This window comes from Phyllobates terribilis, unplaced genomic scaffold, assembly GCF_046119375.1.
Source record: "Phyllobates terribilis strain yellow unplaced genomic scaffold, ASM4611937v1 Scaffold_8__6_contigs__length_399053987, whole genome shotgun sequence".
NCBI classification, from domain to species: domain Eukaryota; kingdom Metazoa; phylum Chordata; class Amphibia; order Anura; family Dendrobatidae; genus Phyllobates; species Phyllobates terribilis.
This window is the reverse complement of record NW_027362768.1, coordinates 174,260,256-174,284,988: the sequence shown is the minus strand read 5'-3', so window position 1 is coordinate 174,284,988 and position 24,733 is coordinate 174,260,256. Positions and strand designations below refer to the sequence as shown.

At 40.2% G+C, this 24,733-nt stretch overlaps 1 protein-coding gene across 5 annotated transcripts in view; it reads right to left on the bottom strand.

Moving 5' to 3' along the window:
* Positions 1–24,733, bottom strand: part of PATJ (PATJ crumbs cell polarity complex component) — a 223,039-nt gene that overhangs the window by 36,008 nt on the left and 162,298 nt on the right. For all 5 annotated transcript variants that reach the window (XM_073643781.1, XM_073643782.1, XM_073643780.1 and 2 more), the window contains 5 exons: positions 12,611–12,686; positions 8,435–8,524; positions 4,097–4,162; positions 3,741–3,858; positions 2,163–2,299 (listed from right to left, as the gene is read on the bottom strand). In XM_073643781.1, coding sequence (XP_073499882.1) covers positions 2,163–2,299; positions 3,741–3,858; positions 4,097–4,162; positions 8,435–8,524; positions 12,611–12,686 — 487 coding nt within the window. The remainder of the gene's footprint in view (positions 1–2,162; positions 2,300–3,740; positions 3,859–4,096; positions 4,163–8,434; positions 8,525–12,610; positions 12,687–24,733) is intronic.

The following is a 24,733-nucleotide window of genomic DNA, read 5'->3' as shown; positions in this document are numbered from 1 at the left end:
AGTGCCGAAGTTCTTTTTGCAATTCAGATTACTTTTATCAAGACCAAATTCAGCGCAGCCGTCTACCAGGATATTTTAGAGCACTTCATGCTTCCCTCTGCCGACAAGCTTTTTGGAGATGGAAATGTCATTCTCCAGCAGGACTTGGCCCCTGTCCACACGGCCAAAAGTACCAATACCTGGTTTACACACAACAGTATCACTGAGCTTGATTGGCAGCAAACTCACCTGATGAGAGACCCCAGACCCAACAATGCAGACGAGCTGAAGGCTGCTATCAAAGCCACCTGGGCTTCCATAACCCCTCAGCAGTGCCACAGGCTGATCGCCTCCATGCCACATTGCCGCATTGATGCAGTAATTGATGCAAAAGGAGCCCCGACCAAGTATTGAGGGCATTTACTAAACAGACATTTCAGATTTTAAAATAATTTTTCAAGCTGTTGTTATAAAGTATTCTAATTTACTGAGATAATAACTTTTGTGTTTTCATTGGCTGTAAGCCATAATCATCAACATTAACAGAAATAAACACTTGAAATAGATCACTCTTTGTGTAATGACTCTATATAATAGATCCCTCTGTGTGTAATGACTCTATATAATAGATCCCTCTTTGTGTAATGACTCTATATAATATAGGAGTTTGACTTTCTGTATTGAAGAACTGAAATCAATAAAAGTTTTGATGATATTCTAATTTTGTGAGAAGCAGCTCTATATCTGGAGTTTTTGTTTGAACCAAGTTTCTAAAAGCATTTTTTTTTTAAATCTTAGTGATTTCTTTCACAATATTCTATATCTTTATTTTGAAAAATCCTGAAATCTTGCAGTTTTCTTTGGGAGCCTCATAATAGGCTGAAACTTATTGATTCGTAGACATTATTTTTAAGTAGTCGTCTAATTATCAACACAGGCAGGATTACAATGATAGGTAACACTAATATATAGTTAACACAGGATCCACCATTCACAATAGGTTATGTCACAGCTCACCTCCTCCTCCTCCTGTACAATGACTGATAACACCTCTATATACAGTATATGACACAAGATCCACCATTCACAATAGATGTCACAGCTCACCTCCTCCTTCTCCTGTACAATGACTGCTAACACCTCTATATACAATAGAAAACACAGGATCCACCATTCACAATAGGTGATGTCACAGCTCACCTCCTCCTCCTCCTGTACAATGACTGATAACACCTCTATATACAGTAGAAAACACAGGATCCACCATTCACAATAGGTGATGTCAAAGCTCACCTCCTCCTCCTCCTGTACAATGACTGCTAACACCTCTATATACAGTAGAAAACACAGGATCCACCATTCACAATAGGTGATGTCACAGCTCACCTCCTCCTCCTCCTGTACAATGACTGACTGATAACCCCTCTATATACAGTAGAAAACACAGGATCCACCATTCACAATAGGTGATGTCACAGCTCACCTCCTCCTCATCCTCTACAATGACTGATATCACCTCTATATACAGTAGATAACACAGGATCCACCATTCACAATAGGTGATGTCACAGCTCACCTCCTCCTCCTCCTCCTGTACAATGACTGATAACACCTCTATATACAGTAGATAGCACAGGATCCACCATTCACAATAGGTGATGTCACAGCTCACCACCTCCTCCTCCTCCTGTACAATGACTGATAACACCTCTATATAAAATAGATAACACAGGATCCACCAGTCCAAAAAGGTGGCTCCCATAAAGCAAATCTCTGAATGCTGTTAATAGCCTCTTGAAATGAAAAAATCTACATTAGAAAATAAAAACATAAAAAAATGTACCAGTACCTGGGTCTTTTCAGTAACACACAATATAGGTGACACATTCCCTTTTAGCATTGTGAAGGAAACAATGTTTAAATGCAGCTCTGAAGGTGTCTGGAGGATGAGACATGCTGTAATGTAAGATCTACAAACCAAAGTATCAGCTGCTATATTCCTACAATCTCTGATTACCAGCAGTGTCCACTACATGTTTCCTATCTGACGAGAAACAGTCCGAGCTGCAATACCTAACACGGCCTAAGGGCAAAAGCGGCACGGTTTCTTAAAAAAGGCTGACCCTTTTTTCCAGTCTTCTATATCCTGCATATCATCACATATGAGGAATGAGAACATTTACCAATGGGGTATCTTTCCCACCCACGATGCTGAGTCCAAGACCTGAATGTCCCTTAGAGATTTCAATGGTCATTTCCTGTCCTGGGATGATCGGACACGTTGCTGGATCAAAATGGAATAATGGAGATGGAACGTTTCCTACAGAAGAAAAAGTATAAAAGTAATATATGTCGTGGAAGGTCTCCATACAACACACCCTCAGTATAATGTGCAAAAAAAAATATATAGGGGAGGACATAGACAGCACAGAAACTTCACATAGGGGAGGAAAAGGCACAGAAGCTTCACATAGGGGAGGACAAGGCACAGAAACTTCACATAGGGGAGGACAAGGCACAGAAACTTCACATAGGGGAGGACAAGGCACAGAAACTTCACATAGGGGAGGACAAGGCACAGAAACTTCACATAGGGGAGGACAAGGCACAGAAACTTCACATAGGGGAGGACAAGGCACAGAAACTTCACATAGGGGAGGACAAGGCACAGAAACTTCACATAGGGGAGGACAAGGCACAGAAACTTCACATAGGGGAGGACAAGGCACAGAAACTTCACATAGGGGAGGACAAGGCACAGAAACTTCACATAGGGGAGGACAAGGCACAGACACTTCACATAGGGGAGGACAAGGCACAGAAACTTCACATAGGGGAGGACAAGGCACAGAAACTTCACATAGGGGAGGACAAGGCACAGAAACTTCACATAGGGGAGGACAAGGCACAGAAACTTCACATAGGGGAGGACAAGGCACAGAAACTTCACATAGGGGAGGACAAGGCACAGAAACTTCACATAGGGGAGGACAAGGCACAGACACTTCACATAGGGGAGGATAAGGCACAGAAACTTCACATAGGGGAGGACAAGGCACAGAAACTTCACATAGGGGAGGACAAGGCACAAAAACGTCATGTAGGGGCGGACAAGGCACAGAAACTTCATATAGGAGAGGACAAGGCACAAAAACGTCATGTAGGGGAGGACAAGGCACAGAAACTTCATATAGGGGAGGACAAGGCACAGAAACTTCATATAGGGGAGGACAAGGCACAGAAGCTTCACACAGGGGAGGACAAGGCACAGAAACTTCACATAGGGGAGGACAAGGCACAAAAACGTCATGTAGGGGAGGACAAGGCACAGAAACTTCATATAGGGGAGGACAAGGCACAGAAGATTTATATAGGGGAGGAAAAGGCACAAAAACTTCATATAGGGGAAGAAAAGGCACAGAAGCTTCACATAGGGGAGGACAAGGCACAGAAGCTTCATATAGGGGAGGACATAGACAGAAACTTGGCCCCTTATCTTACAATTGGGCTTTAAAATTCATTAGTGCAGGCATTTAACTGCAATTTAACAGTAACCATCAGCATTTTTAGTAGCAGTAGGCCGCTTTAGCCACTGGACCTCTGTGCACACAGTAATCTACAATGATTGCAGGGCATATGGCTGCAGCAGCCGCGCTCCCACTGTTCTGTGTGCAGTAGGTTGTTGCGCTTTACATCAATAGGAAATAGTCAGGTCTCCAATTTCTCTTAAAAAAAAACAGGAGCTCGGCTTTGTGACTTACTGTGGCTGGAGAGCTCCGGCTCAGGTACAATGTATGCTACAGCGGGTCCAAGCGAGATATCCTGGGTGCTGTATGGGATCTTGGCGCTGGTTTGGGACTGTTTCAGCTGACTAACCAGCTAAAGGAGGAAAGGGGAGCAAGGGAAGAAAAGGATGAGAAAAGACACCAGGAATAATGTAATATTAAAAATCATTAACATTGTATTACATCAAACGATCGACAGGACCACAAGTCCAGGAGGTTTTACAGCTTAATTATAGTATAATGAAAAGTTCAAATACTTTGTGTAAAACTAAAGAACAGATTTTATTACAGACTATTACATGAGATAGAAAACATTAACACTCAGGTCTTACCCTGTCCAGCACATTCTGCTCCTCCTCTGGTACCAAAGTCTGATCATTTAATCTCACTTTACTTTCCTGTAAAACAAATCTGAATGAAGTCAACAATTATGCAGAGCAACACCGGCCTGTAAGTGAGGAGCTTATCCTGGGAATGACTGCTAAGTCCCTAACCTAAAGATAATCCAGACTGATAGTTTTCATTGTAACAGCTCAGAACTGGTGGATTATTCCAATAAGGACAGACTGCCCTAAATCTAATAGAATATAAATATTATAATACTGCTCCTATGTACAAGAATATAACTACTATAATACTGCTCCTATGTACAAGAATATAACTACTATAATACTGCCCCCTATGTACAAGAATATAACTGCTATAATACTGCCCCCTATGTACAAGAATATAACTGCTATAATACTGCCCCCTATGTACAAGAATATAACTACTATAATACTGCTCCTATATACAAGAATATAACTACTGTAATACTGTCCCCTATGTACAAGAATATAACTCCTATAATACTGCTCCTATGTACAAGAATATAACTACTATAATACTGCCCCCTATGTACAAGAATATAACTACTATAATACTGCTCCTATGTACAAGAATATAACTACTATAATACTGCCCCCTATGTACAAGAATATAACTACTATAATACTGCTCCCTATGTACAAGAATATAATTACTATAATACTGCTCCTATGTACAAGAATATAACTACTATAATACTGCTCCTGTGTACAAGAATATAACTACTGTAATACTACCATCTATATACAAGAATATAACTACTATAATACTGGCCCCTATGTACAAGAATATACCTACTATAATACTGCCCCCTATGTACAAGAATATACCTACTATAATACTGCCCCTATGTACAAGAATATAACTACTATAATACTGCCCCCTATGTACAAGAATATACCTACTATAATACTGCCCCCTATGTACAAGAATACAACTACTATAATACTGCTCCTATGTACAAGAATATAACTACTATAATACTGCTCCTATGTACAAGAATATAACTACTATAATACTGCCACTATGTACAAGAATATAACTACTATAATACTGCCCCTATGTATAAGAATATAACTACTATAATACTGCCCCTATGTACAAGAATATAACTACTATAATACTGCCCCCTATGTACAAGAATATACCTACTATAATACTGCCCCCTATGTACAAGAATATAACTACTATAATACTGCTCCTATGTACAAGAATATAACTACTATAATACTGCCCCTATGTATAAGAATATAACTACTATAATACTGCTCCTATGTACAAGAATATAACTACTATAATACTGCCCCCTATGTACAAGAATATACCTACTATAATACTGCCCCCTATGTACAAGAATATAACTACTATAATACTGCTCCTATGTACAAGAATATAACTACTATAATACTGCCCCTATGTATAAGAATATAACTACTATAATACTGCCACTATGTACAAGAATATAACTACTATAATACTGCCACTATGTACAAGAATATAACTACTATAATACTGCTCCTATGTACAAGAATATAACTACTATAATACTGCTCTTATGTACAAGAATATAACTACTATAATACTGCTCCTATGTACAAGAATATAACTACTATAATACTGCCCCCTATGTACAAGAATATAACTACTATAATACTGCCCCCTATGTACAAGAATATAACTACTATAATACTGCCCCTATGTACAAGAATATAACTACTATAATACTGCTCCCTATGTACAACAATATAACTACTATAATACTGCCCCCTGTGTACAAGAATATAACTACTATAATACTGCTCCTATGTACAAGAATATAACTACTATAATACTGCCCCCTGTGTACAAGAATATAACTACTATAATACTGCTCCTATATACAAGAATATAACTACTATAACACTGATCCTATGTACAAGAATATAACTACTATAATACTGGCCCCTATGTACAAGAATATAACTACTATAATACTGCCCCTATGTACAAGAATATAACTACTATAATACTGCCCCCTATGTACAAGAATATAACTACTATAATGCTGCCCCCTATGTACAAGAATATAACTACTATAATACTGCCCCCTATGTACAAGAATATAACTACTATAATACTGCTCCTATGTGCAAGAATATAACTACTATAATACTGCTCCCTATGTACAAGAATATAACTACTATAATACAGCCCCCTGTGTACAAGAATATAACTACTATAATACTGCCCCCTATGTACAAGAATATAACTACTATAATACTGCCCCCTATGTACAAGAATATAACTACTATAATACTGCCCCCTATGTACAAGAATATAACTACTATAATACTGCTCCTATGTGCAAGAATATAACTACTATAATACTGCTCCTATGTGCAAGAATATAACTACTATAATACTGCTCCCTATGTACAAGAATATAACTACTATAATACAGCCCCCTGTGTACAAGAATATAACTACTATAATACTGCCCCCTATGTACAAGAATATAACTACTATAATACTGCCCCCTATGTACAAGAATATAACTACTATAATACTGCCCCCTATGTACAAGAATATAACTACTATAATACTGCTCCTATGTGCAAGAATATAACTACTATAATACTGCTCCTATGTGCAAGAATATAACTACTATAATACTGTCCCCTAAGTACAAGAATATAACTACTATAATACTGCTCCCTATGTACAAGAATATATCTACTATAATACAGCCCCCTGTGTACAAGAATATAACTACTATAATACTGCCCCCTGTGTACAAGAATATAACTGCTCTAACACTACACATCATGTACACGTAGAAGAATATAACTTTGGTCCACACTACAGATTTGTGAACGTTGAGGGAATTCTCAGACAGAAATTGCTTATGAAATCACTAATCCTCATCCCCTTCCGCTGTGCAGTTACTGAGCTGATCGTCTTTACAATCTTTCAGTTCGGTGATTATTTGTCTCTGGACTTGTTTTGCTTCAATAATCTTTGTCCTTTTCGGTTACAACCATTTATCCTCTGAGGGTCAAAATGAGCTTCAATGGGTCAACAAATCGCTGCCGACTGCTGCAGATGAGTCTATCAGCTCTGAAGCCATCAGGAGGCATCTAGTGAGAGTGACCGGTCCTGGAGCAGAGGCCGCCGCCATCCTTTGAAGCAGCGCTGCGCTCTCGCCTCGCACACTGCCTGATAGTGAGCCGGCCTCCTCCAGGGCTCATTAGTGACATTATCGGCTGCTGTAATTGCTTCCTTCTGTCGCACACGGCTCTTGGATTGTTATTTTAAAATTTTACTTGTCTGGAATCTAAATGCATGAACTGATCCCATTCTGTATACGACTAAAGGCGCATTTCAGGGATCTATTCATTTTTGTAATAATTTATCACCTTATAGTAAAAATGAAATGACTTTGCACATAGCCTTGACTGCAAATCTCCTACCGTTTTAGGCTTACAGCTCTTATGTAGACCTATGTGTCTCCATAGTAACAGACTACAAATAAACCCTGTGTAGTCTTGCTCTACAATCGTTCTGGTTAAAAAGGAAAATTCAAATGTAGGACGAGTCTGAACAGAAGATTTGCTCAGGATAACATAGGTCAGCATAGGAGATGAAAACACAAACGGGTCTTTTGCAAAGACTATTTGAAAAGTTACTTTAAGACTAAAGAAAAAGAAAAAGTATCCATTTCTCAAACTAAGAGACTCTTGAATTCTGTAAAATGATTCATTTGAGAAAACTCAGTTTTCCAACTTTAACTATCTTCATTTCTTATGGGGATCAACTAAAGAAAACCTTAATGTGATTTGATAAACTCTGGATTATCCGATAGACTACTAGTTTACAATTTATACTGAATATATATATATGGCAGTTTCGGATAATCGAGTCTATCAGATCCCACTAATCCTTTGATCTCATCAGTTTTATCATGTAAATATTAACTTTCTTTATATTGATATCATTTTAGAAGAAAAAGAAAATGATGAAAAACCTTTACTAAATGTCCAAACTTTTACATATTTAGATTTTTTTTCTCTTTTTCTGCCTTTGTTGCTGTGATGAATATGTAACATTTCATGATTTATTGTGCGGGTATTTCAATTATTGAGAACACATTTTTCGGTTCTTGCCGTCCTGTTTCAAGGCTGCATAATATTCAATAAAGTACACGCCGCTTTCAGATGCATTTGGAATGAGAATTAGCTCAGGTATAACTTTTTTTTTTTTTTTTTTTTTTCAACTGATGCAAAATAAATGGGAAAGGAGGCACAGATAGGACACACTATACTCACAATTGGTGTCTCTGGGTCTGTAAAGTTTTTCATAAACTCGTTCAACCTGGCTTCTTCCGTCATACTGGACACAGTGATGCCAGGCTCCTCCTAAGAGAGATACAAAGAGTTATATCAGCGACTCGGCACCTAAAGTAAAGAAAATTCTGAAGATTAATTCTGACTTATAAAATAATTAAGTATCTTGTGCACGTAATGTAGAGAAGACAATGTCTTGACAGTTTCCCCATCGGAGACTGTTTGGCATTTTGTTTCTTTACTTCCCTTCTTCCCAGAGCAATATCTTTTTATCTTTCTACCAACATTCCCACACGAGAGCTTGTATTTTGCAGGAAGAATTGTAGTTTTGAAAGACAACTCTTTACCTTATAATGTGCTGAAACGGGGGGAAAAAAAATTATAGGCCAAAACTTTAAAAAAAAAAAAAAAAAAAGTTAATTTTCGACCTGTATGAAGACTTGTCTTTGTTTGTTTTTTTTGTTTGGCAAGCTTTAGTTTTTCTTTATTCCGAATTGTTGTACATATGACTCTGATCACTTTTATTGCGTTGTTTTAAAGGGAGTAACGGTGAATGAAAAACGGCAATTTTGTCAGTTAGATTTTGGGTCGTTTTTTTTTTTTTTTATTGGGTTAAATAATGTTATACATTGTGATAGAGAGTTTTCTGAAGGCGGTTATTTTTTTTTATATTTCTTTAAAAAAAAAAAAAGTAACTTTTTGGTTTTTATAATTTTGGTTAGTAATTCTAGCCGACTTGAACCTGTGATAGCAGATGCTTCAGTATATAGTGAAAGTGATGATCTCCTATGAAGTATATCCACCTGCTGGGTGTCATAAAAGTACAAAGATGGCAAAAGCAGACCTCAGGGAGAGGGGAGGAGGAAGAATTAACAGAGATCGGTGCCTTAACAGACTTTACCCTAGGACCTAACCACTAAGATGCAGCAGTGATCGGAGCTAGATTTGATTGGTTCCGTCGGAGGCAGATGCCATCTGCATAACACAGCCAGCACCAACCGTGTACAGAGCATGCTCAACTCCTGAAACCGCATGCATGTCATAAGTTGGGAAGGAATATTGCAGGCACACATCCTATCTGTATAGATAGAGAAAGGATGTCAAATCCAAACACACAGAGGGCTAAAATGAAAAACTTGGACAAAGTCACAGATCAACCAATATTCAGGATAATGGGCGGCACATAGTCCTCCATACAGAATAATGGCCCCACATAGTCCTCCATACAGTATAATGGCCCCACATAGTCCTCCATACAGTATAATGGGCACCACATAGTCCTCCATACAATATAATGGGCACCACATAGTCCTCCATACAATATAATGGGCACCACATAGTCCTCCATACAGAATAATGGCCTCACATAGTCCTCCATACAGTATAATGGGCACCACATAGTCCTCCATACAATATAATGGGCACCACATAGTCCTCCATACAATATAATGGGCACCACATAGTCCTCCATACAATATAATGGGCACCACATAGTCCTCCATACAATATAATGGGCACCACATAGTCCTCCATACAGAATAATGGGCCCCACATAGTCCTCCATACAGAATAATGGGCCCCACATAGTCCTCCCTATAGAATAATTTCCCTACATAGTCCTCCATACAGAATAATGTGCCCCACATAGTCCTCCATACAGAATAATGTGCCCCACATAGTCCTCCATACAGAATAATGGGCCCCACATAGTCCTCCATACAGAATAATGGGCCCCACATAGTCATCCATACAGTATAATGGCCCCACATAGTGGTCCATACAGAATAATGTCCCCACATAGTCCTCCATACAGTATAATGGGCTCCACATAGTCCTCCATACAATATAATGGGCACCACATAGTCCTCCATACAATATAATGGGCACCACATAGTCCTCCATACAATATAATGGGCACCACATAGTCCTCCATACAGTATAATCGGCCCCACATAGTCCTCCATACAGAATAATGGGCCCCACATAGTCCTCCATACAGTATAATGGGCCCCACATAGTCCTCCATACAGTATAATGGGCTCCACATAGTCCTCCATACAGTATAATGGGCCCCACATAGTCCTCCATACAGTATAATGGGCCCCACATAGTCCTCCATACAGTATAATGGGCTCCACATAGTCCTCCATACAGTATTATGGGCTCCACATAGTCCTCCATACAGTATTATGGGCTCCACATAGTCCTCCATACAGAATAATGGCCCCACATAGTCCTCCATACAGAATAATGGGCCACACATAGTCCTCCATACAGAATAATGGGCCCCACATAGTCCTCCATACAGTATAATGGGCCCCACATAGTCCTCCATACAGTATAATGGCCCCACAGAGTCCTCCATACAGAATAATGGGCCCCACAGAGTCCTCCATACAGAATAATGGGCCCCACATAGTCCTCCATACAGAATAATGTCTCCACATAGTCCTCCATACAGTATAATGGCTCCACATAGTCCTCCATACAGTATAATGGCCCCACATAGTCCTCCATACAGTATAATGGCCCCACATAGTCCTCCATACAGTATAATGGTCCCACATAGGAGTGATGGTTCTGGTGTCGCAGGCTAAATAAACCCACCCTGCGGGCCAGAGTGTGACGTGTATGAGATGGAGCAATGGGATGTGCGCACTTTATGGCAGCTGTAAATAATTAATTAGGTTTTCCTATCTCAGAGAAGTGACAAGGTGGGCACTCATACGCATTCATTTCCAGTGGATAACATTGGTATTGCTCCCAGAGGTGGGACGCACTTAATAAAACAGGGCCTTGTCATGTGACGCCGGAAATGGAGTATCGGCCACATTCCTCCATTTCTATGGGATTTCCAAAAATATCTGGGCAAGCTTGTGACGCCATTTTCGGAACTCATATAGAAATAATTGGAGGGAGCTGCGCAAACACAGGCAAGTCCAACTGACAGTGACAAGAAGAAGGCGCCATTCTTGAGATAGGTTTGGTTTTCAGAGCGTCCATGAGCCCCACAGCAAAAGACAGAATGAGCCAAACGTCCATTATGAGTTTCAAGAATGTACTTTTGTTTTAATTAAAGTCAACGCCGACCTTAATTTTGCAAGAAATCTTTGTTTTATAACCACAAACCAACCTAAGAGTTTAATTATGTAATTCCTGGACCCGCCATTAGGTGGAGTGATGAACTACTAAATGTGGGCTGCAAAATATGTATATGCAGAGGGCTCCACCTAGTGGCACCTGCAGGCAAAGACTACTTCTAAAATGTGTCAGGAAGCAGGTCAAAGTAAGCTACCCGCCTCAACGTGTCCCCATAGTGTTCTGCTCCAATGGAAGGTGACCCATTATGTTACAGTGGGAGAGGATTATTTTTAAGTAAGATAAAAGCTGCTGCTATGTCACATTCCCCTTTTGGTCTATAAGTGTCACCTATTTCAGGATAAGTAAAGCAATGGATAAGACTGACAGTCCCTGGATTCAGATCCACACCGCTCCTACATTAGCAGAATGGAGGCTCTATAGTCACCCGATGGAGAATAAAACACTTTGTGAATGGCTTCGTGCCGATATCTGGGAAGTGTTGACCCGTCCTTAACCAGCAATGTAGACATATAGAATCCAACAGTAACAGCACGAACAATGAGGAAGCGACGTGAGCGACTAGTGCCTCCGCGGGATTCATATCTCAGTCATTAAACAATATACATCCGGATGACTACATTATCCAGGGTGACAGCATAGTAACGCTTATATGGTCTTTTCACTGAGTCTAATGCAAATACGACGCTTTCATATAATGGATTTATACAAATAAATTGTGCTGCTGAATCCATTATTATAGAACTTGTATTCAGCTCATGGACAAGGAGGCTCAGGATGAACACACACAACAAGCTGCAAGGAAGGAAATTGTGGGAGGACACAAAAGAAAAATGAAGAAAATGCAAAAGTCTATTAAAGCGATCAGTTCCATTAAAGGTTTAGTAGAGGAAATCTTGAGATGGACGATATCACCGAGAAGAATCAAGTAGTTAAAAGCAGATTTCCGCCTGTCTGGTTTTCATGTTTGACGTCACATTAGTGACACAGATCATAAAGCGTGAGGACAGAAGAAACAGCAAACTGTGAATGATAGCTTGTTACAACAGACTTGCTCACCTGATGGGAGTAGTGGGTATCCTCTGGTAAGGGGTACGGGGGGCTGATGGCCATCTGCTCCGCAGCATCTTTGTTCCTGTTCAAATATGTAACGAAGAGAAGATGAGGAGTCTCAAGATATGGATAATACTGCACAGCACCCCAAAATCCAACCACAGGTGGCAGTATTATAGTAGTTATATTCTTGCTCATACAGTTGTGCTCAAAAGTTTACATACCCGGTAGAATTTTTCCTTTCTTGGCCTTATTTCAGAGAATATGAATGATCACAAAAAATATTTTTCTCCACTCATGGTTATTGGTTGGGTGAAGCAATTTATTGTCAAACTACTGTGTTTTCTCTTTTTTAAATCTTAATGACAACCAAAAGCATCCAAATGACCCTGATCAAAAGTTCACATACCCCAGTTCTTAATACCGTCTATTGCCTCCTCTAACATCAATGACAGCTTGAAGTCTTTTGTGATAGTTGTGGATGAGGTTCTTTATTTTCTCAGATGGTAAAGCTGCCCATTCTTCTTGGCAAAAAGCCTCCAGTTCCTGTAAATTCCTGGGCTGTCTAGCATGAACTGCGCGCTTGAGATCTCCCCAGAGTGGCTCAATGATATTGAGGTCAGGAGACCGAGATGTCCACTCCAGAACCTTCACTTTGTTCTGCTGTAATCAATGACAGCTCGACTTGGCCTTGTGTTTTGGATCGCTGTAATGTTGGAACGTCCAAGTACGTCCCATGTGCAGCTTCCAGGCTGATGAGTGAAAATTTACCTCCAGTATTTGCTGATAACGTGCTGCATTCATCTTTCCTTCAACTTTTACCAACTTTTACCAAGTTTCCTGTGCCTTTGTAGCTCACACATCTACAAAACATCAGCGATCCACCTCCGTGCTTTACTGTAGGAATGGTGTTCCTTTCATCATAGGCCTTGTTGACCTCTCTGCAAATGTAACATTTATGGTTGTGGCCAAAAAGTTCAATTTTGGTCTCATCATTCCAAATTACCTTATTCCAGAAGCTTTGAGGCTTGTCTGTGCTGTTTGGCGCATTGTAGGCGAGATAATTTGCGGCATTTGCGCAGTAAAGGCTTTCTTCTGGCGACTCGACCATGCAGCCCATTTTTCTTCAAGTGCCTCCTTATTGTGCATCTTGAAACAGCCATACCGCTAGTTTTCAGAGAGTCCTGAATTTCAGCTGAGGTTATTTGTGGGTTTTTCTTTGCATCCCGAACAATTTTCCTGGCAGTTGTGGCCGAAATTTTTGTTGGTCTACCTGACCATGGTTTGGTTTCTACACAGCCCCTGATTTTCCATTTGTTAATCACAGTTTGAACGCTGCTGACTGGCATTATCAGTTCCTTGGATATCTTTTTGTATCCCTTTCCTGTGTTATACAGTTCAACTACTTTTTCCTGTAGATCCGTTGACAATTCTTTTGCTTTCCCTATGACTCCCAATCCAGAAACGTCAGTTGCTGGAAGAAAGATGCAAGAGTCTGTCTGGATCCCAGAAACTCACTCAGCTTTTATGCACACACGCTGATTACAAGCAAACAGGTCACAGGTGAGGATGTTACCTTTAGTAGCCATTCAAACCCATTTGTGTCAAATTCTGTGCTTGTTATCAGGCCAAAATCACCAGGGTATGTGAACTTTTCATCAGGGTCATTTGGATGTTTTTAGTTGTCATTAAGATTTATAAAGAGAAAACACAGTAGTTTGACAATAAATGGCTTCACCCAACCAATAACCATGAGTGGAGAAAAAGTTTTTTTTGTTATCCTTCATATTCTCTGAAACAAGGCCAAGAAATTAAAAATTCTGCCGGGATATGTAAACTTTTGAGTACAACTGTAGGGGCAGTATTATAGTAGTTATATTCTTGTACATAGGGGGCAGTATTATAGTAGTTATATTCTTGTACATAGGGGGCAGTATTATAGTAGTTATATTCTTGTACATAGGGGGCAGTATTATAGTAGTTATATTCTTGTACACAGGGAGCAGTATTATAGTAGTTATATTCTTGTACATAGGGGCAGTATTATAGTAGTTATATTCTTGTACATAGGGGCTGTATTATAGTAGTTATATTCTTGTACATAGGAGCAGTATTATAGTAGTTATATTCTTGTACATATGGGCAGTATTATAGTAGTTATATTCTTGTACATAGGGAGCAGTATTATAGTAGTTATATTCTTGTACATAGGGGGCAGTATTATAGTAGTTATATTCTTGTACATAGGGGGCAGTATTATAGTAGTTATATTCTTGTACATAGGGGGCAGTATTATAGTAGTTATATTCTTGTACACAGGGAGCAGTATTATAGTAGTTATATTCTTGTACATAGGGGCAGTATTATAGTAGTTATATTCTTGTACATAGGGGCTGTATTATAGTAGTTATATTCTTGTACATAGGAGCAGTATTATAGTAGTTATATTCTTGTACATATGGGCAGTATTATAGTAGTTATATTCTTGTACATAGGGAGCAGTATTATAGTAGTTATATTCTTGTACATAGGGGACAGTATTATAGTGGTTATATTCTTGTACATAGGGGACAGTATTATAGTGGTTATATTCTTGTACATAGGAGCAGTATTATAGTGGTTATATTCTGTACATAGGAGCAGTATTATAGTAGTGATATTCTCGTATATCATTGCATCATTTCCGCATGTCTTCCCTATTGACACAAGCGTAGAACGTGGTATTGAGTGAAGGGTCTGAGGCTGCGTGCGGAACATTCACCGGAGACAGAAATACAAACACGTTGCTTCATTATATCAAAAGGGAAACAAATAAAGCCGATATGTTCCCTTGTGCTCCTCAGAGACTTGTGAGTAGAGATAAAACACACTGGCAGCACACAGCACAAGTGTAGAATATCCCATGAGTAGTGTGGGCTTTTCTGTGGATAAAATAACAGGAAATACCATAGGAGAGGAATAGATTTAATCAGCAATTAAAAAAAAAAAAAAAAAAAAATTGACCCAGATGGCTTATATGTATGAAATACAACATTCGTCAGGAGTATGCCTGTACAGCTCTGACAGGTTCAACATTTATGATTTTTGGCTCTGTTCATATCTTGCATTGTGAACATGTTTGGCTATGCGTTATTCTGAACATAGTTGTCAAAGATCACAGCTTAGGGGGTCGCATAGATCCACCCGCCGTTATCTTTTTGTTATGAACAGCTCTCTGCTGCCCCCTATCATCCGGACAATTACACGATTGACAGACTATTAATGGAGGAGGCCGCAGGCTGTTTACACTATGCTGGTTATTGGGAAACTAACGGCGAGCGTATGGTTTATACACCTCCGATTCCAACCCATAGAATATATCCCGGGTACGGTTACTGCTAACTCCACAATAACCCAAGAACTACTTGTTGCCACCACCAGTCGTTTTTATACAGGCTGACTGGATGCCTGATTTCTGGTAGCATATGGCTTCGGATACGGTTTAAAAAACAAAAGGAACACAACTATTAAATGTTATATTTAATCCAGAAAGATAGGCAGTGTTTATATAAAAAAAAATATACAAAAGATTTTTACAAAGGGGGACAAAACAATACAGCATATACAGTTACATAAAATAAAATGGATTAACAGAGAAACTTACTACGCTGGTCACGGAGATGGCTCAGCTTAGTGGATGGAAGCTATCCGATTGAAGGCGTATGGATAACGTGGATCAAGCCTACTCTGCTATGTATTGTCCTTAGCATTCTACACAGATCATAACTGACCTTGACTTTTCATCAGCACCTAAGTTCCCCAGGTTGTGAGATGTTCTCAGCCCTTCGGGACTTTATAAAATTCTCAACTTATGAGATATTTTTTGCCTCTAAAAAGATTACAGACGTTCGATATCGCCGTCATGTTTTTATGCGTATTTTACCTTTCCATAGATAGGAAGCATGACATGGCTGGTGTCAGCGATCTGTCCACTATTGATCTAGAGTTTATAGGCAGGTGTTACAGTTATGAAAAAATATGCATATTCTTCCCCTATTAGTACTGAAGTTGAAAATGTGTATCCCATCAATATTGCATCTATACAAACCCCAATATTCATAACTTTCCATCGGAGACACAAAGCCTGGGGAAGTTCTGTCATCATAGTAGCTCATCCTGGAGGGACAATAGTTACTTCTAAAGCCGTCAAATATTCGCTTCCCTTCCTTTCAAAACTTAGACTATGTCTCCCCACAATAGATATATTCTTTCAGTCCCCTGGGCACTGCAGAGAGTCTGGGCTCCAAAATGAATCTTCATTAGACTTTTCACTTCCAAACTATACGTAATTTCCCATTTGTCAACTGGCCAATTCTATTTCAAAGAGACTCTTAGATTGGCAGCTCTTTTCCTTGAAATTTGGGGCAAAAAAAGGAGGGTGAGGGTGAATGGCACCTCACTAGAGTCGCTTCATGGATCTAAATGTTTTCTAAGACTATAATATATATATTTTTTGGGCATCTGACGGGTTGGCATATGCCTTCATATGTTATTTTACTGCATAGGAAAATGTTGTCTACGAAACATACATCTACAACTTAATAAGGAGTCAGTCATAAAATGAATGATTGTTCTCCCAACAGATTACTAATGTGTATGGGGGCCTTTAGTACCAGATCTGCAGATAAAGGAGGAGAAGCCAGAAGCAACTTTAAAGGCAGTCTGTCAGCACAAAATAACTGTCCAAATCAAGCTCAGGTGCTCAGTAAAACTAGGTTGTGGTCAGGTAGTTTAGTCCATCCTTCCGCCTACTTGTTTTCCATCCATCTAAGCCCTCTTCTGGCTCCTGTAAAGCCAAAACTGTCAATCAATGAAGAGAAGGGCGGAGATAAATTGAAAATAAGAAGAGGGTAAGTTGCAATGATCTGCTCGCACATGCCAAGGTTGAACAGAGCTCGCACTTGGTTTGAACAGTCATCTCGTGCCGACAGAGTCCCTTTAAAGTGGCTCGTAGATACTCCTCCTTTATCTGCAGACCTGGTAATAAAGCCCCATACACATTAGATAGCTGTTGGGGGGACGACTATTCTGCCGGCATCTGTCTTTCTCTCGACCGCCTGAAACACAGAGCTGCTGGCAGACTTCACTGGTGGAGGCACATTTCCAATCAAAATTCAACATGTCAGATCTTTCTCCGGCATCATCTGTTGGGGGAGAGTTGGGTGGCCCCCCATACACAATAGATGGCCGGCTGATCCTGCCAAAATCACAGCTGCAGTTGACTTATCTAATCTAATTGGGAGCCTTTAGCTGTTTTATGGGAGCCCCTCCCCGCAACAGATCAGGCAGAATAAAGCCTCTGTTCAGTGGTGGTCTGTATTCTGCTCACCATTTCCATATGGATCCACGTGCAATCTGCCCTATAATCCCCTATAATCACATAATTCCAGCTCCATTTCCATAACAGAAGTATATGATACATAAAGGGTTAATGCATCACTCTTCCCACTTGGACCAGAACTTGGGGTACTTAACTGAAAGAATCTCCCCCAATGCAATTTGGGACCAGATGGCCGTTCTTAGAAGCTTTGGAAAGACTGAACATAGAGTGAGAACACTGTCAAGTTTCAGGTGTGTGCAGCCGTGCTTGATAGGAATGCAAAAATAGACAGAAAATACATAGAATATAATAATAGTCAGGAGTTTGGTATCAGTCTGACCCCCTTTTTTTTAGACTTTTGAAGTGTTTTTGCCTGGTGACAAATCCCTTTCAAATAGTAAGAATTAACCATGGGGCATGAGTGCGAGCCTACAAAAGAGCAAAAGTTAACTTTTCACCTTAAGGTCCTTACAAAGGGATTACTGCAGAAATCTTATAAATGCATTTATCTCATAAATCCGTAAGAAAAAAAAAAAACTCGCAACAGAAAGTTTGTCTGCAAGTCTCAGGACGACGCAGAACTCGGGTCGGATCTGCGCTGGTTGCACTGATCACATGAGATCGCTGAGCTGAAGCTCTTGAGCTTGTAATAAAGGGTCAGCTTCCTTGAAGGGATGAACACAACTTAACGTTACTTTATAACATTTTTGCCTCCGGAAATGAATTAATGGCCTGTGAAAAATAAATATTGGATCCCCGAGACACAGCCATTAATAAGAAATGTTTGGTGTGGTGCAATGTACAGCTGATCTGATGTTTTGGAAATTTACTGCTGGTTGTTATGGACAAATAGAGGGTGTGAGAAAGGGAGAGAGCGCGCAAAAAGAGAAGGAAATAGGGCTGAAGAGCAAGAAAGTGAGAGATAGCAAAAAAGAGATCATAAGAGTGCAAAGAAAAGGGCAGCAGAGCATAAGGCTATGTGCCCACGTTGCATTTATGAAGCAGAAAATTTCTGCTGCATAAATGCAAGTCCTCTCCCGGAAAAACGCATGCGGAATTCCGCACGCGTTTATCGCGCGTTTATCACGCGTTTTCCACATGCGGAATTGCCTTGCGTTTTTTATGCATTGGACAAAGGCAATTCCGCTTGCGGAAACGCAAAATTAAATGACATGCTGCGGATTTTTGAACGCGGCATAAACGCTGCGGAAAAATCCGCAGCATGTGCATAGAACTTGCGGAATCCCATTGGGGACCATGGGGTGCGGATATACATGCGTTTTTCAAGCGTTTACGCTGCGGAAATTCCGCAGCATATACGCTTGAAAAATGCTACGTGGGCACACAGCCTAAGAAAGGACAAAATGGAAAAAGCATGAAATAGTAAAAAAAACAAAAAAAAAAAAAACAAGAGTGTGAACAATAGCTCTAAAGACAGCAGAGAGTAAGATTATAAGACTGCAAGAGAGTTCACAGAGAGAGACCATTGGAAAAGGGGAGGATGCAAAAGAACTAGAGGCAGAGTGCAAAAGAGAGGACTGATGTGTGCAAAAAGAGAGAGGACTAATGTGTGCAAAAAGAGAGAGGACTAATGTGTGCAAAAAGAGAGAGGACTAATGTGTGCAAAAAGAGAGAGGACTAATGTGTGCAAAAAGAGAGAGGACTAATGTGTGCAAAAAGAGAGAGGACTAATGTGTGCAAAAAGAGAGAGGACTAATGTGTGCAAAAGAGAGAGGACTAATGTGTGCAAAAGAGAGAGGACTAATGTGTGCAAAAGAGAGAGGACTAATGTGTGCAAAAGAGAGAGGACTAATGTGTGCAAAAGAGAGAGGACTAATGTGTGCAAAAGAGAGAGGACTAATGTGTGCAAAAGAGAGAGGACTAATGTGTGCAAAAGAGAGAGGACTAATGTGTGCAAAAGAGAGAGGACTAATGTGTGCAAAAGAGAGAGGACTAATGTGTGCAAAAGAGAGAGGACTAATGTGTGCAAAAGAGAGAGGACTAATGTGTGCAAAAGAGAGAGGACTAATGTGTGCAAAAGAGAGAGGACTAATGTGTGCAAAAGAGAGAGGACTAATGTGTGCAAAAGAGAGAGGACTAATGTGTGCAAAAGAGAGAGGACTAATGTGTGCAAAAGAGAGAGGACTAATGTGTGCAAAAGAGAGAGGACTAATGTGTGCAAAAGAGAGAGGACTAATGTGTGCAAAAGAGAGAGGACTAATGTGTGCAAAAGAGAGAGGACTAATGTGTGCAAAAGAGAGAGGACTAATGTGTGCAAAAGAGAGAGGACTAATGTGTGCAAAAGAGAGAGGACTAATGTGTGCAAAAGAGAGAGGACTAATGTGTGCAAAAGAGAGAGGACTAATGTGTGCAAAAGAGAGAGGACTAATGTGTGCAAAAGAGAGAGGACTAATGTGTGCAAAAGAGAGAGGACTAATGTGTGCAAAAAGAGAGAGGACTAATGTGTGCAAAAAGAGAGAGGACTAATGTGTGCAAAAAGAGAGAGGACTAATGTGTGCAAAAAGAGAGAGGACTAATGTGTGCAAAAAGAGAGAGGACTAATGTGTGCAAAAAGAGAGAGGACTAATGTGTGCAAAAAGAGAGAGGACTAATGTGTGCAAAAAGAGAGAGGACTAATGTGTGCAAAAAGAGAGAGGACTAATGTGTGCAAAAAGAGAGAGGACTAATGTGTGCAAAAAGAGGACTGATGTGTGCAAAAAGAGAGAGCAGGAGTGATTATAGAAGATTAAGGTACTGCCAAGGAGAAAGCTAGAGAGCATAAGAGAAGCAAAAAGGAGAGGCCGGAACCTCTCCCCTGGGTGGGTGGAGGCCGGCATGACAATGGGTTGGAGGGAGGTGGGGTTACTAGCAGGTGAGGGGTGGGTCAGAAATCAGGGGATTTATAATGACAGGAAGGGGAGGGGTTTACCATTATCCTGCTCTCAGGGACAGTGACAGTGGCAGGTGATAATGATCATCGTTTTCAAATGGAGGTTGAAACACAGTCACTAACTGAAACAGAAACAATGTAGGAGGCTTAAAACTGGGAGAGGAACAGCCATAATCTGCTATTAAGGTGAGGTTGTGGAAGACAGTTTCAAAGTCACAGGTCATATACCATGGCAAAACTGAGCACAGCAACAAGACACAAGGTAGTTATACTGCATCAGGAAGGTGTCTCCCAGGCAAAGATCCCAAAGCAGATTGAGGTTTTAAGATGTGCTGTTCAAGGTCTTTTGAAGACGCACCAAGAAATAAGCAACAATAAGGACCGTAGATGCTGTAGTCAGCCAAGGAAACTTCGTGCAGCAGATGAATAACCCATCGTGATTCGTGATTACTTCCTTTCAAAATTGGAACTTGTGCAGCAGTGCCATCAGCTCAGAAGTGTCAGTAACCAGTGGGACCAGCTATAACCATCTACTGTTTGAAGATGTATGGCCAAAAGTTGTCTTCGTGGAAGAATCTTGGCCAAAAAGCCATACCTTTCACATGGAAACAAGGGACCCAAGCGAGTCAACTATGCACGAAAAATATAGGAACTGGGGTGCAGAAAAATGGCAGTAGGTGCTCTGGACTGATGAATCATAATCTGAAATATTTGGAGGTATCACAAGGCAGTTTGTTCTCAAAAGAGCAATAATGAGGGTCTGCAGAAACAGTGACGCACGGTGGAGGGTCCTGCAAGTTTGAGGCTGCATTTCAGCAAATGGAGTGAGGGGATTTGGTCAGAATTAATGGTGTCCTCAATCCGGAGAAATACAGGCAGATACTTATCCATCATGTAATACCATCAGGGAGGCGTCTGATTGGTTCCAAATTTATTCTGCACCCAGGGAACGGCCACAACATCCAGCCAATGTCATTAATAACAAGTAGCCCTGGTCTCACATCATCCAGTCTCACAGGAATTACAAGAGACAGAAGGATCTGCAGAAGCCGACATTTACAGATCTGTGATTAGTTCTCCAAGATGTTCGGAGCAATCTCCTGCTGTGCTCCTTCAAAAAACGCGTCCAAGTGACAAGTACGTAAAAGAACTGATGAAGACAAAGGGCGCTCATCAAATATTGATGGGATTTAGATTTCACAATATTTCCTTCACTTTGCATTCTGTTAGTTGATAAAGACGAACTATTAACACTCCTGTTTTGGACGGCACTCTTACTTTGCATAATTTTTTCCGCAACTGCCTAAAACTTTTGCACAGTATTGTGTAAGTGGGGAGTATGGCGCAGCGAGGCCAGCACACGGCTTTCTTGTTCTTCCATTAATTCTAAGAGACGCCTGTGCCTGACGCTCTGCGGCAGATAAAGCCTCAAGGATTTCATTATATCCAACTCATGAGCATGAAGGCAAGTAATTACAGGCCAGTTTTATGGCAATCCTGACTATATAGTGGGCGATGGGGAATTCATCAATATAAGATGTCCTGTTACACCCTCAGCATTGCATAATATGGTAGCAGTTACTCCGCTTTCTCTGACTCCTGAGCGGCACATCTGCCTAGATATGTAGTGATACAATCATGGGAGACATCTAGGTCTAACAGGAGAAGCTGGCCATTCAGAATCCTAGGAAAGCTGGATTATAATGCATGAATAACAAAAGTCACGTTGGTTGTAATTTATCTTTCCCAGAAGTGGATAATTCCACCAGATATTGAAGATGAAGATTTACACTTTGCGGTTAAACCCAGCAGCAGATTGTGTAACAATGCGAGACATGACCTACAATTGCGGCAGCACATCATCCTTTACCAGACATGAAAGCGATGATGGAGAACGAGGGAAAAAGCGCAGCGATTTCACGGCTGACAAAATGCTGCCACGATCAAACACAGCCGGACAGTAAATCATATTGTGACCAAAGACTGTAAAATTATTATCAGAGGCCGAGCAGAATGAGGAGCTGACAGCAGTGAGATGAATGTCGAGATACAGGAGGCTGCATTGTAAACAAAACGCTGCCGCATGTGCGGGCGCGCGTCAGGGATAGCGGAGGAAGAGTCCACCATCCATGAGTCTCATCAACGCCATTTTTAAAAAATAAATTATTAATAATTGTTTATTAATAAATTAATAAAAAGAGCTTTCTACTGTATGACAGAAATTAGCTCATCTAGAAATCAATGGTGATCTTCTGCAGAATTAAAGGGGTTGCTCAGAATTACTAAGAAAAAAAAAAAGGGTATTTTTAAGTCCCCTACAATCAGTGCCATTCCTGTCCATAGACTGTGCCTGGTAGTGCAGATTAGCCTAGCAGAAGTGAATGGTGCTGATCTGCCATACCTGATGCAGCCCATCGGCAAGCGGGTGTGCTGTATTAATGGGGAAAAAAAGTTCTAATCTAATCTCAGAAAACCCCTTTACATGGCTGCTACCTAATTTGCATTTTTTTTTCTTGTTTTCCGTTTTAACTATGTTTTAATTATTTTTATTAAATTAGCTGGTTTTCTGTTACAGTATAGAAGTGCATTGTGGGAGCTCAGAAAAATAGTGGCAGGTAGGTTACGGTTACATGACTGCCTTTGCGGATGGTAGACTACTGCATACTGATCGCAATGAGAGGCCAGCGTATTTCTACTTTGGGTGAAGAAAAATGACCTATGGCTCTTAAGTCAATTTACCTTTTATGTAAATTATAAAAGGATACATAAGTGGTATAAATGTAGTAAATACATATAAAATGTACACTAATATCATTGTTTGGAAGTGGATTTGTTCTTTAACACAACTTCCAATTAAAAAAAAATGGTGGAGAATGCGGGCAGGTGGGAAACACTTTCATCTCTTGACCTGAAGACAAGGACGTGCAAGACATCCAGCTTCTTCAGCATGCTCGGTCTGTTCTAATAATTTCCCTGTCACAAAACCTTTCTGAGACAATTAGGAAGGAAGGAAGGTTCATCTCCTTCATAAACTCTTCTGGAGGCAGAAATCCATAGATCTAATAAGAATACTAATGTCCCAGAGAAGAACTAAAGGAAAAGAACAAGGAGAGTAAAATCCCTTCAGTCGATTCCAGATACAATCGCCTATAATCGAAAGCCTCCTCCAAATCACCCCTTGTGAATTTATAGCAAAATATTAAAGAACTGCATAAATAGCAATTCCCTAATACATCGTTATTCTCAGTGTTACGGAATGGCATCTTTATTATTGGAGAATTGCTGATTGGAAGGAACAATAATCTTCATAGTTTTTTGAAATTTTTGTTCCTTACCAATACCCCAGAGCATAAATACCAGCACCAGTTACAAAAGCCAAGCTGCAGTGTAAAGCACAGTGGTGAGGAGATCTAGAGGTGGATTATACATCATCTTGGATGTCAATAGAGAATATAGTTAAAGGGGTGTTCCATTTGAGCTTCACTTTATGTTTAACGGGGGGTCTGATCTCTGTGACCCATTCCGATCCAGGGAATGAAGAGACTGGTATGGTATTCCTTTTACAACTGCACCCAGTCACCCGATGTGCAGGAAACTCCATCACAGCCCCAATCAAGTGAAAACTTAGAAGTGGACAGAGCACTACGTCCTAGAGGTTAAACCACCAACAATATTAAAGCAAGGGCCATGATTTTATGGGGTGGAGTCACTGGTCACAGTTGTGCTCAAATAGAGCAGAGATGCAGTGTAAAGCAAGAGGAAAGGATAAGGGAACAATATGAGAAAGGAGATGGCTTACAGACTACGTAAGCCAAAAACACATAATCCACCTTAAAAAGAGTTTAAGAAAAAGGAGCCTTGGTTGAAGTAAGGGCACCCT